Source organism: Callospermophilus lateralis, chromosome 6, assembly GCF_048772815.1.
Source record: "Callospermophilus lateralis isolate mCalLat2 chromosome 6, mCalLat2.hap1, whole genome shotgun sequence".
Taxonomy (NCBI): Eukaryota; Metazoa; Chordata; class Mammalia; order Rodentia; family Sciuridae; genus Callospermophilus; species Callospermophilus lateralis.
Genome location: NC_135310.1, coordinates 84,454,888 through 84,467,754, shown reverse-complemented (window position 1 = coordinate 84,467,754; position 12,867 = coordinate 84,454,888). Strand labels below are relative to the sequence as shown.

Below are 12,867 nucleotides of genomic sequence, written 5' to 3'. Positions count from 1 at the left end.
TTGTTCTAGAAGGACATTTTAATCAGCCTGTCAGTCAGTCACCATGACAGCTAATGCTCAAATATACCACCAAAAGGAGAGAGTCCGAATCAGCCATTCACACTAAAAAACTAGGAGCAAAATAGCTATCATATTGCTAGATTAAAAAAAAGAAGAAGAAAATGATTGAAAATCTTCGTATTTTTTCTTCATTTGCTTTAAAATTTGGATACCTATTTCTTCTATTATCAAAAGGACTGGGGTTGTAACTCAATTGTAGCACACTTATCTAGCAAGCATGAGGCTCTGGGTTCCATCTTCTGCACCGTCAAACAAACAAACAAACAAAAGTAATTTCATGCTTATTTCCCCAAACTAAAATTGTACAGAAGTTTTGGTGCTAGAAATACTTCACTGCAACTGTGTAGGCTTTCTTTCTTTCAAGAAAAGTGTTGTAGATGTTATTTTCAAGATGTTTTCTGAGATGTACAAATGCTTAGAGTAAGAAGTTAATTAACTCTGTTCAGAAGCAATATGGTAAGTTTTTGGGTTTTGGTGCTATCTCTACCCTGAATTGAAACAAGGCTGTGAACAGGAGGAGGAGCTATGAATAACAGGTGAATGAGGGGGTGCTTTTGTCTGTCCCAGTGTGAACTTGATTGCTGCATGCTTTGGCTTTATATTCTTAGCAGCTACAACTATCTAATGGAAATTTGTACTGCTGCATGACCTGCCAGTGTTCTGGCTCCTCGAAGCTGTTGCCAGCTGCTCAGTCCTTACCATCACCATCCATCCATCATAGGCTTGATCATAGACCAGAGGCACTAGAATACTTAACATCATCTCTACTTCTACATTCTTTCCTGTGCAGGCTGCCAGACCTCATCAAAATAAAATATAAAGGAAAACTAAAAACCTAAGAAAATGGTCATTAAAAAGTATTTTTTTGAATGAAAAAAGTTTTGCTCCCAGCAGTTAGTTTTAAGATGTCTCTTTTCCTTTTTCTGCAGTTCCCTGGTGCAGGGACTGGGTTGCATACATTAATTAGCCCAAGCATCCACTTGCTGTTTCCATGGGGGAATTTACCTTTTGCCTTCTTTGGTGAAATAACTAAAACCAGGATCCTTAGCAGTGAGGAGGAAGCTCATGTGGTCAGTGTCCATTCCTGTTCTCACCTGTCCTTTGCCTGTCCCTCCCTGCTCATTTCTACCTTGTCCTTCCCACTCATTGTTGACCAAAAGGAAAACTTCTGGGTACAGTTTGGCACAATGGCTTCTCACCTATGCATAACCTAGCATAAATAGGAATCTTTTTTCATATTGGATTTGTACATTTTGACTTATATAGAGGAATTCCTAAGTTCATTGTTTATTTTTTACTTTTATAAATCATATTTGACTTCCTAATTCTACTATCCTCAAATGTTTTGGCAGAAACATTGTTTATGTCCTAATTGATTCACCACAGTCATTTCTCGACAGACTTCTTAAATGAATTTATTTTTTCATTCATTCATTATTTTGTGAGTTTTCCATGTACTAAAACTTTAGGTCCTCTTACTCTATTGGTTTCTAGTAAGGAAAAAGTATGAACCACCATTTCACTGAAAAGCTGAGTGTAAAGTTTCAGTGGTTTTGCAAAGTCTCCCTTACAGATACTGTGAGTGATCACTCATCCATTCAGTACATTGCCTGTCAGATTCATTGCTGTACCTGGCTTTAGTATGGCTCCATTTCTGGAAGTTTCTGAGCTGATCAATCTCAAATTGAGCTGCCTCTGGAAAGCAGGCAGGTAATTTCCCATGTTGTCCAGCATGCTCTATGTGTCCCCTATATTTCCACCATTAAAAATATAAATTGGGCCTGTGCCCAATGGTATAGTAGGCAGCCTGGAGGTGTTCTTATCTTGGTAGTGCACCATAAGTTTGGCTCCAGCAGGGACTGAAACTCATGTTAGCACCATCTCACTTCTACTGGCTGCTTAGAGGAAAAGCTACATAAAAGAACTATTCACAATAAATTAGTGAAAATAATTTCAGCTCCAACTCTTACATAAATACTTTATCTATCTATCTATCTATCTATCTATCTATCTATATATATATATAATTCTTGCTGGTACTGTAGGTTGCAAATGGTCAAGTTAATTATGACAGTGTTGCAATAATAATCATGATTAACATTTATTAAGCAACTACAATGTGTCAAACACCATGCTAAGGATTATAAATATTCTTTTGGTTAATCCTCAAAACTGTATGATCTCCATTTTCCACTGGATATTGCTCCTAGTACACAGTCTCCCATTCAGGCTGTGAACCCCCAAAAGCCATTATTATTCTGTACTTTCTTTCAATATCACCAGTGTCTCCTTTGCAAACTCGACAATGTGCTACCAGCTTCCCGCCCTCTTTCTGAGACACTTTTTTTTTTTTTTATTGGTTGCTCAAGACAATACATTGATCTTGACATATCATACATTTGATTTAAATGGGATATGAATTCTTATTTTTCCACGTGTACAGATTTCAGGATCACATTGGTTATACAGTCACTTAACTGACACATATGTTGAGAAGCCTGTCCCTACAGGTAGAGGCTGGGGGCTCTCACCTAGGCTATGAATTGACCTTGGCTTGCATTGACCTTCTTGTGTTACTAGATGGTCTCTTAGTAAACAGTCAGCTCTCTGAGGGAGGGAGGAAAGGAGGGGTTTAGTCTCTCACCTCTCTTATGCTTTCCAGGTTCTCCCCATATACTTCCTGATCTTTACTGAGTGACAGGAGAGATTAATTTCCTGATCTTAATTGCAGGGAACCTCTGGTTCCTTCTCAGTTCTACATTAACTTTCAGGGAAAGAAGCAGTCTCTCACCAGCATTTAGGAGGTCTTTTGATTTCTGAAGAAGTCCAGAGGACTCACTTAGCTGCTCCTGCGTGGGGTTATTACTCCCAGGCTCAGTGCCTAAGGGCGGCCTGTCTTTTTAATGATCCTGTTTACAAAGGTACTGAAGAAAATTTTTTAAAGTTTCTCAAAACTCTTCGGTGTCAAAGATAAATGTTTCCTTTGGAGCCCTCTGGATTGCATTTTTGCCCTAGGCCTTTTTCCCTTTGCTTTCATTGTTAGTCTACAGAGCGCCAGAGAAAGGTGTTAAAAGATTCACTTCACTAATTCATAGCCAATTAAAGAGACTCTGTTGCAAACCTGACTGGAAGGTTGCTTTGGCAGTAGGTCTGTAGCCCTCCCCTCTTGCCCTCCATGGAATTTACAAAAACTTCCTTTAGTTGTTTAAAAAACAGAATTCTGAAACTAATGGTGAAAACAGTTCCTATTTGGGCAGAGCAAGTTATATTGGTACATACATTCTGCTTTAATCACTGGAACAGAGGTTTGCTTCCCATTATGTGGCTAAGCCCCCTTATCTTTAAGAGTTGTCTCCTCCACTAACTCTTATTTGTTTTTTTTTCCTACACATAGAGGCTGATCTAGGGTGCACAACTGGGAAAGGGAATTATTTTCTCCTTTCTTTGGTGATGGCGAAGTGACTTTCTCTAAGTTTGAATTCTGATCTGATTATTTTTCTTTCCTCAGGATGCTGTCTCAGTTTCTTCCTGAATTATGTTACGAAGAGGCTGTTCTGACAGCTCACTGTGACTAGAAGGTTTCTGAGGTAGGAACCCCCAGATTGTTGCAGTTCACCAAGAAAGTGCTTTTGACTTCTAGCAGAATGTAACTTAGCTTGACTGTGGGCGACATTAAAAAAAAAAAAATCTGAAGTACAGCAAAAGTTTTATTCGGAAAGGAAATTAAAGCTCTCTGTGAAGTAAGAGGTACATTTGTTCTTTGCTTTCTGATGTGGAAAAATTTAACCTGCATGTCTTAGGACTCTTTCTGATAATGGGATCTGTAGCTTCTGAAAGGCTGTTTTATCAAGTGTGATTTAAATTTAATTTTTTGTGGTTTCACAGTTGAACAGAATGCTCAAAACCAAAACAAAACAAAATGAACAAAAAAAATCCCCATAAGTTTCTCTTTTGGATTCTTTTACCTGGTTCAATGTTGAGAGAATAGCTGTCTATTTCCAAATCAAGTTGATGGGCTGCAGTGGAACGAAAATCCTCCAGGACCCCGTGCACGGGCTTGGTGAGGTTATACGGCACTGACCTAGCAAACCTCACCTTGCTGTTCATGATCACACTCCCATTTCTGAAGCTAAGTATTTCAAGTTGCTTAAATCCTGTAAGATTAGATTGCAGATACGGAACCAGCTGCAAAATAAAAGATGGTTTACTCTTAACCATGTTCCAAGTGTTCAGCTGCTGCTAATTCCATTTGTGCTCCCTTTCATTACCTGAAACATATATTTCAATTGCTTTTTATTGTTTTTATTTTTGTTTAATGTGAGGCCAGAACACCACTACTTAATGACCTGTCTGCAGTAATGATGTCTCATATTTCCATCTTTCTTTGTATTTTGATGGATGGGTAATGATTTCTTCACAATGAAATGTGAGAACAGATGATTTTAAAAAATCCAAGCCAATGTTATCAACTTGCATGCCAGGTTTTTAATAAAACAAGAAGTAATTAAAAGTAATTAAAAACATGTTCCAAACTGAGCCAAGGAGCAAACTGACCTACTCCTGTATAAATGGGACAGCAATTTGGAAGCAACTAGTTGTAAATGACCTATTGAAATCAACAACAGCTTCAATATCAATGTGTCTGTCTATGCAGTATGTTTCAGGGCCAAAACAAACGTAACGAGAGGAGTTAGTAGAGAACTGGCAGCCAGGAAATGTGGGTGCCAGTCCTGGAATGCTCCATACCTAGCTGTGTGACCTTCATCAAGCCACATAACGACTGTGTAGAACCTCAGTGCCCTTATCTGAATTGTGAGGGAGAACAAAAAATGTTGCCCTAGGGACCCCTTTACAAACTATAACTTAATAATCTCAAAAGTACACCTCAGGGTGTTGTGCTTCAGGTTCTCTCATTTGCCTCTTGTGAGTCATGGCCACCTTTGAAATCATTTTTCAGAAATATTTGAAACTTTGTGAAGTCAAACTTGTCTCTGGCCTCATAAGTGAGCCACCTCACTCATGAACTGCATACCTCCATCTGAATCTAGAGAGTGCAAAGATGCAAACTGCATGCTCCTAGGCTTGGCCCATACCTGATAATTACCCGGTCCCATCAAAATTTTGGCTCTGAACCTGACCCACACTGTGGTACATCCCTCACTGTAAAAAGAAAATAATCTTTTATATATGGTTGCAACTTTTTTCAATGCACTCTGCTTGATTTCTCCTTCTTACTTTGAACTCATTCTTTATGTGTTAGCATTCCTTTGGTCTTTACTAGGAGTCATTTGTTTTCATGTAGTGTGCAGATGGCTAGCTGTCCCTTCTCCCAAGTCCAAATTCTCTTCTCTTTTTTTTTCCTTTATTTTTTTTTATTGGTTATTCAAAACATTACAAAGATTGCAGAATCACATCGGTTACACATCCACATTTTTACATAATACCATAATAGTAACTGTTCTTAATGGGAAAGAAGCTGGCTCATTAGAGATCACATTTTTCAGCATCACTTGCATCCAGGTGTGACCATGTGCCTAGTTCCTACTGACAGAATCTGAGTGGAAGTGATGTGGGCCACTTTGGTATCACCTGCTGATGAAGAAATTGCTTTCCCTCAGCTCCCTCTCTTTCCCCTTCTCACAAGTGAAAAAAGGGATGTGTCATTACTCCTGCTTCTTAAATCCTGAGCCATTGTACAACTGGAAACACAGCCTTCCACTAAGCTGCCATTGGAATCTCCTCTGGAAACAGGGATATTCCCACACTCCAACTTTGACTAGGCAAATGAGGAAACATCCCTGGCAATGGCAGAACTACAGATGAAGAAATGTGGGTGATGTTTTAGAGCAGCTGTCCCACCCATCAAGTGAAAGAGAAATAACCTTGGATCTAATTTAAAAGTCACTGTATTCTTGATTTTTTCACATGGCAGCTTAGTAAGATATCTGGACTAGGTTCACAGGGACTCTTTTTCCTGAAACTGTCCCAGTATCTATTCATCTCATGGTGTGTGTGTGTGTGTGTGTGTGTGTGTATGTGTGTGTGTGTGGCGGGGGCAATGGCACAGGCAATCTTTTTCTAAAGCAAATGTTCACCTGAGAAATTGTATTTTATGTGGATTTTCATTTGTACAATAATTTAACTTATATGAAGTATACACATAGTTTCTCTATTATTGTCAGAAAATTTCAATCTGTGTGGTATAATTGTATAACTGTAATTGGCCTTGACTGTATAGAGGTACTACCTACTTTAGCATTTCTTATTTTACTTGTAGAAATAAAATAAATATGAGTTTGGAGATGTTTACTATCAAAGATATATGTCAACATGATTATCTTCTCACTTTCTTTGATAGGGGTCAGGGATAATAAGTCTTTAGTCACTTTTTAAGTTTACAAGAACTTAAGGGACCTAAAAGAGGAGCCTATCTACCTGAACTCTCTGGTCATCTGTGCTGGACCAGCATAGCTTTCTATTCTTCCATCAGAGACTGCAAATCAGGAAAAGTTTACCCATACTATTTTTAGATTCCAAGTTTAGTACTTGAGAATTATTCCTAAATAAAATAATTTAGGAAGAACTACAAAGGAGGAGATTTTAAAGGTAACTTTGTTTCCATGAAGTTGGGTGGCTGTGTCTTCCCTGAGTGTCCATCCTTTGCACTCACTCCCCCAATCAACACAAACCGATCTCAAAACTCCAGCTGAATGCCTCCAGCAGCAGCTGTTTCCCAGGCCTCTCTCCTAACCTGCATTTCTCAATATAGCCAATGATTTTCTGTAAAGTTATAAAAACAACCAAAAAAGGAAAGAAGAGACACAGAGGGCTGAGAAAAATAAGCAGTGTCCACTCACCAGCTGTGTGAACCGCTGCTCCAGAGCTTGGTACTCCACAGAGCTCTTGTTGAACAGGTTATTGGAGAAAGGCATGTTAGCAACACGCAGACTGAAGAATACTACCAGCTCTTGGCCTTTGGTGGCAAAGGTCATGGAGCTAGTGGTGATATATTGTAAAGCAGGAGCAGGAGTGGTGCTCTCCAAGAGGTGATCTGGGGTAGAAACATCCACTCAGTCCTGGTATCTCTGATGATACCAAATTGTCGGACACATCAATTTCTTCTAGGTCTCTGATCACATCTTCGCTGCTTGTCCTCAACCTGCTGCCATATGAAGATGCAGGCGAATGTGAAATTTCCAAAGCTAACTGGCTGATGGTAGAATAATCACTGGTGGGGAGAGTGAGCCCTGGACCTAGTACTGTCTGGTCAATAGACGTTATGTCTGTGGTGCTTGGATCAGTCAGAGAGAAGATGCTTGATGCCGTAAAGAAAGGTGGTGTTTCTGACAGGGAGGCAGAGGCCATTTCAGGTGGAGACCAAGAACTGTCTGTGGAGGAATCTCCTGAGACCAATTCCATTATGTCCAAGTATTTTCCAAAGAGGAGAAGATGAAAAAAAAAAAAAAAGTAAGTCTTAATTAATAAAATAAGATATGATATTTTCATTGATCATTTTAATAGTCCTACTTTAAAAAGAGAGAGATTGGTTAGGAAGGGCAGGCAGTGCTGTATCCAACCTAGGAAGGCAAAGGGTGGGTCCTTCTATTCATTTTATTTGGGCCCAGTCATCTAGATATATATGAGACTAAAAACATACCAGTTAACTGAAATTTCTGGAATTTGTGCCTGGTCCGATAGTGCCCACGAGGATCAGGTAATACAAACTGACTAATTTGCCACTGGAATATATTTAGATCCCAAATCACAGATGGCATTCAAATAGCATCACCTCATTTGGAACTTCTAGATAACTAGCTGCACAGTTTTGGCCTAGAAATTTTATTCATCTTCCAATAATGCATTTTATGTAACTGAATTTTTTGGATTTAATCATCACAGTTTGGTACTTTTACCACTTAAAATTGAATTATTCTTTCCTAAAACTGGATAACCTAATTGAATAGCTTGCCAATTTGCAACACTTGTATTGAGAGTATAAAGATGTGAGTGACATATATAATTTGAATCTTACAGTGACCATAAAACTTGATAAATATTTGATAATGTTTAAAACCTTTGCCATTTTTACATTATCAAGCCCTGATAATTTCTACCACCACTTTGTATTGCATTCTTGGGTCAAGTATATATTTAACTACTAAAGTTCACTCCATTTTTGGTATGAAATCAAAATTTAAAAAGTACTCATTAACTAAGAAAGCGGCCATATTAAACTTTTGATAAAAATATGCATTATTAAAATAGTCCAATAAACCTAAATCCAAAGCCACTGATGATATTTAAGTATTAGATGCACAAAACATGAAGCTTTCTGTGATTACTTCAGTGGCATTTTGGCAAATATGTGGGAAAGCTCTGCTGAAATCCAAATGCTAAGTATGATGAATGGACTGTCTGGATGAAGATAGAATCTTTGGACTCACAGTCAGCTAATTTACTACAGTGCAATCACCAAAACTGAAACTCTGAGTGATAAACAGCTCTGAAAGGTAAAATCATGTTAGTTTTATTACTTTCTTAAAATGAAACCTGGCTATTGGTGAGTTATGCCCCGATTTCAGAGAAGCACCCTCTTTTCTCTTGACTGTGGAGGGTGCCTAGTTGTATCTACCAATAATTTACTCAAATGTCAGAAATAATATTTCCTAGCAGCCAAGATCTCTGTGTATATACACCCGGGTTTATTCAAATTTCCGTTGCTGTGGACTGAAAATTTGTGTCCCTTCAGATTCATATGGTGAAGCTCTAATCCCCAATACGATGGTACTTGGAAATGGGGCCTTTGGGAGAAAATGAGGTCATGATAGTGAAATCCTCATGAATGGGATTGGGCTTAATGACTTTATAAGAAAAGACGTGAGACGTGAGAGAGATAATCTCTCTTTCTGCCATTTGAGGATATAGCAAGAAGGCATCCATCTGCAAACCAGAACTCTCATCAGGAACCGAATCTGCCAGCATCTCCATCTTGGACTTCCTGAACACCAGAACAGTGAAAAATAAATTTATTTAATCTACCCAGAACATGGTATTTTCTTATGATAATCTAAGCTAAGATAGTAACAGAAAAATCTGGGATGAATGACTGAAAGGCTTCCAGTGCTATCTATGGTTTGATTTGGTTTCTTTGCAACACGGGAAATGCATTTGAATCTGGATTCCTAGGATGCAATCTCTGGGCCCCTGCAGATGATAAGGGTTGAGAAATCTGAGGCAAGAAGCACAATGATGAATGTCTTCATTCTGCTCTTGGGCCAGCATCTCATTACTCACACCTTTCTCACTCTACAGACTTTAACCAGCTTAAAATAGGCTGCTGCATCATGTCATCAGTCAGTGAATTTCTAACCATCTCCCTTTGTGGCATCTTAATATTAATCCTTTACATTCACTACAAACCTAACCAAATGATTTCATGGATGCAACAGTTGGCTATTTAAATGTAGGGTTGCTTGATAAGATATAAAATATAATGTGTTGAAACACAGATCTGTTAAAATTATTATTTTTTGTTTATATGAAATTCATTTTTAACTGGATATCTTGTATTTTATTTTATTTTCTGGATCTAGCAGCCCCATTTAAATGTGTTTTTAAAAGACTCCTATTCTCTTTTGGCTCAAGATTAAACCTCTTAAGGCAATAGGCAATTTTGGGGGGGAAAAAAGTTATTCAGACTGTACCACCACTTAAGTGGTGTATTACAAGTATATTTTAAAAATGTTTTTATTTGGTTCTTATGTAAAAATGAGACATGACAGTATACAGGTTTTTTCAACATTGTTTTTTTAAAAAATAATTTTTAGTTGTTAATGCACCTTTAATTAATTAATTTATTTATATGTGGTGCTGAGAATCGAACCTCGTGCCTCACACACTCTAGGTGAGTGTTCTACCACTAAGCCACGACCCCAGCCCTCCAACATTAAGTTTTAAACATTATAATGGGAAAGTCAATTACTAAAAGCCAGTGCCATTTGTCTCATGAAATATTAAAAATAAAAAATAAAATAAGAATAACTGTTATGCTGGAGAGTGTGGGGTTCCTGTAAGGTGTGGAGGATGGATTTTGTATGTGTGCATGGTGGGGGCACCAGTGATAAACCTGGCTACTGGACATAGAGGAAATGGCTATTTTGATCACTTTCTAGGCAGAAGGTCTGTCCAAAGCCAAGACCACAGGTGAAATGATCCAACCCAAAGTAGGTGAACTGAAGCTCAAAGTGAGAGAAGCCAGCAACAGAAGATGGGCCTAGCACAGAGTGCTTGGGAGTTCCTGAAGTCCTAGTGGCCAGAAGACAAGTAAAAGGTGAGCAGAGTATGAGGTAGAAGCTCAGAACCAGGCTACTTTAAATGCTGCTAGAAAGGGTCACATATGCACAGTGAATCATAACCATCAAGTGCTTGTTAAAAACAAATCTGATCTCTTTTAGATCTTCAAGTGGTATGTCCAGTAAGTTAATTTTATATCAAACAAATTCATTTTTATTTATCATAGCAAATATATGTTATATATGATAATTATAAGTTATAGTCCTTTTTTAGCACATTATAGAAAATAGAAAAGAAGTGTTTATTATTAGTCTGTTCAATGAATAGATATGGATGGCCTACTGTATACAGGTGCTGGGATACATGAGTGAACACAATAAAGTTTCTGGTCCCAGTGAGCTTACTGTCTAGTGAAGAAAGACAGGAGAAAAAAAAAGGCAAAGGAAAATACATAGCATGCCAGATGGTGATAGGTGCTATGGAAATAAAAGCAGGAAAGGAGATGGAAGTGCTAGGGCTTGTGATTTTATAGAGGGTAGTCACTGAGATTGTAATATTTGAGCACAGACCTGAGGTTGGTAAAGAAGTTAGTTAGGCAGCAAATGCAAACGAGAATGGCAAAGGAAGAAAACTGTCATGTTCAAGGGACAGCTAGCTAGAGGAAAGTTTGACCATAATGGAATTCTGTGCTGTCAGTCAAGTGTCATGGTGGCCGAAGACATTTTCAAACACATAGCCTCAAAAATTTCTGCCAGGAACATTTAGAATATAAGAATCTGACAGGAAGACTGGCATCCCAGATGTAAAAGGCAATCAGTTATGATTGAATTTGTCTGAGGAGACTAGAAGGTAAAAATGCCTGTATCCTTAAGTCCACTCACATTGTACCAATTAAAAAATAAATTTTCAGCTTTATTAAGTTATAGTTGACAAATAAAACTTGTGCTCCACAGGGTGCTTGTGATCCCAGAGGCTCATGAGACTGAGAGGCAGGAGGTCAAAACTTCAAGGCCAGCCTCAGCAATGGGAATGTGGCTCAGATGTTATGTCCCCCTGGGTTTAATCCCCCATACAATCAATCAATCAGCCAATAACTTGTGCACCAGATTTTTGAATAGGAACAAATGAGTAAACCCAGAAATAGGATGAGGGAATCCAACCAAGACAAAGACAAGGAAATTCTGAGAATGACATTAAAGGAAAAATCCAGGTGATAGCTATCCCAAAGACTGAGAGAACAGCAGGTCAGAGAGGGGAGAGAGGACTCTCTGGAATTTATCAATTCCAACTTATCAATTGGAATTGATAAGTTACCTGATGTGGAAAGATATAATGGAAATGGCAGTAGAAAGTTTGGGAAGAATTTGAAAATACAAAAGAAAACTAAACAAATGAAAAAAAAAACATATTAACTTCAGGAAAACAGAAATGAGCCACAGAGCAAATGATCATCTGTGAATATATAATCTGCACCCTAAATACCAATTCAATTACAGTTGTAATATGATTATATTGGGAGAATTGGTGGGGAAGCCAAGGGGATGGTATGGGAAGAAACTTAAATGCTTACCTACGATAACAGAATGTATCATTTATTGATATACAAAACTGATATTTTTAAAAAATACGAGGAAGAGGGACTGCTTTTGGTGACAAGGACTGCAGAATGGGGAGGTACAGGATGGCAAAAGCCTTGTCAGAACACTTTACTATGATTTGATTTGACTTTTAAAGAAATTAGTCTTTTTATTTTGAGATGATTGTAGTTTCAAATGTGGTTCCAAGAAAGAAGAGTTGGAGGCATCAGTGAAAATAGCCCAGGAAGAAACTCCAGAAGTCTATCTTTCCACAAAAGCAATAAAAAACTGGCAGAGAATATCAGAATTGATATTTTCATGCTCTGGAAGCTAATAAAATATGTAGAATAATCAGGGAATGCTTAACTAAGAAAAACAGTCTGAATCTTGAGAAATACAGTGAACTCTGTGGCATTTTTGACTTTCCCTATTGGTGGCCCCCAGTCCCTAGTTCAATGGCAGCCTAGAAAATGACAGGCCCTATTCTCTTAAAGAGCAGAATAGACCTTATTAACAAAGAATTATTTGTTTTCCAATTATTTGTTTTGATCTGTCTCTTGACTGACTCCCTGGAAGAAAAACTCAAAAATGCTTGCCTGTATCTCTCCTAACTAGGAGGATCCTGGAGCTAAAGTGGTTACCTGGGAGGTGTCTTAAAGACACACAGGTAAAGGTGCTAAGAGCCACAGTGTGAGGCAATGGATGATGGATGCTGGGTGGGGCAAACAACAGATTAACCAAAAGGCTCTAGGATAGTCTGGACAATGAGGTGCTTTAGGGATGAAATGCTCTCCCAGGATCTGACACCCACATGCCCAGGCCTGCATTTATGCTCAGGAAGGATCTGAGAAGGACCTAAACTTTTCTCTTTTTAAAAATTGGGCTTCTGCAACAGCAGTCCTTCTGATAGGGGACAGACCTGAGCTGTGGGAACATG

The 12,867-nt window shown here is 38.3% G+C and overlaps 1 protein-coding gene across 1 annotated transcript in view; it reads right to left on the bottom strand.

Annotated features, from left to right (window-relative positions):
- LOC143402489 (interphotoreceptor matrix proteoglycan 1-like) overlaps positions 1-12,867 on the bottom strand; it is a 142,141-nt gene that overhangs the window by 24,867 nt on the left and 104,407 nt on the right. Inside the window, 3 exon segments of the mRNA XM_076859992.2 lie at positions 4,026-4,245; positions 6,918-7,125; positions 7,127-7,448. Coding sequence (XP_076716107.2) covers positions 4,026-4,245; positions 6,918-7,125; positions 7,127-7,448 — 750 coding nt within the window.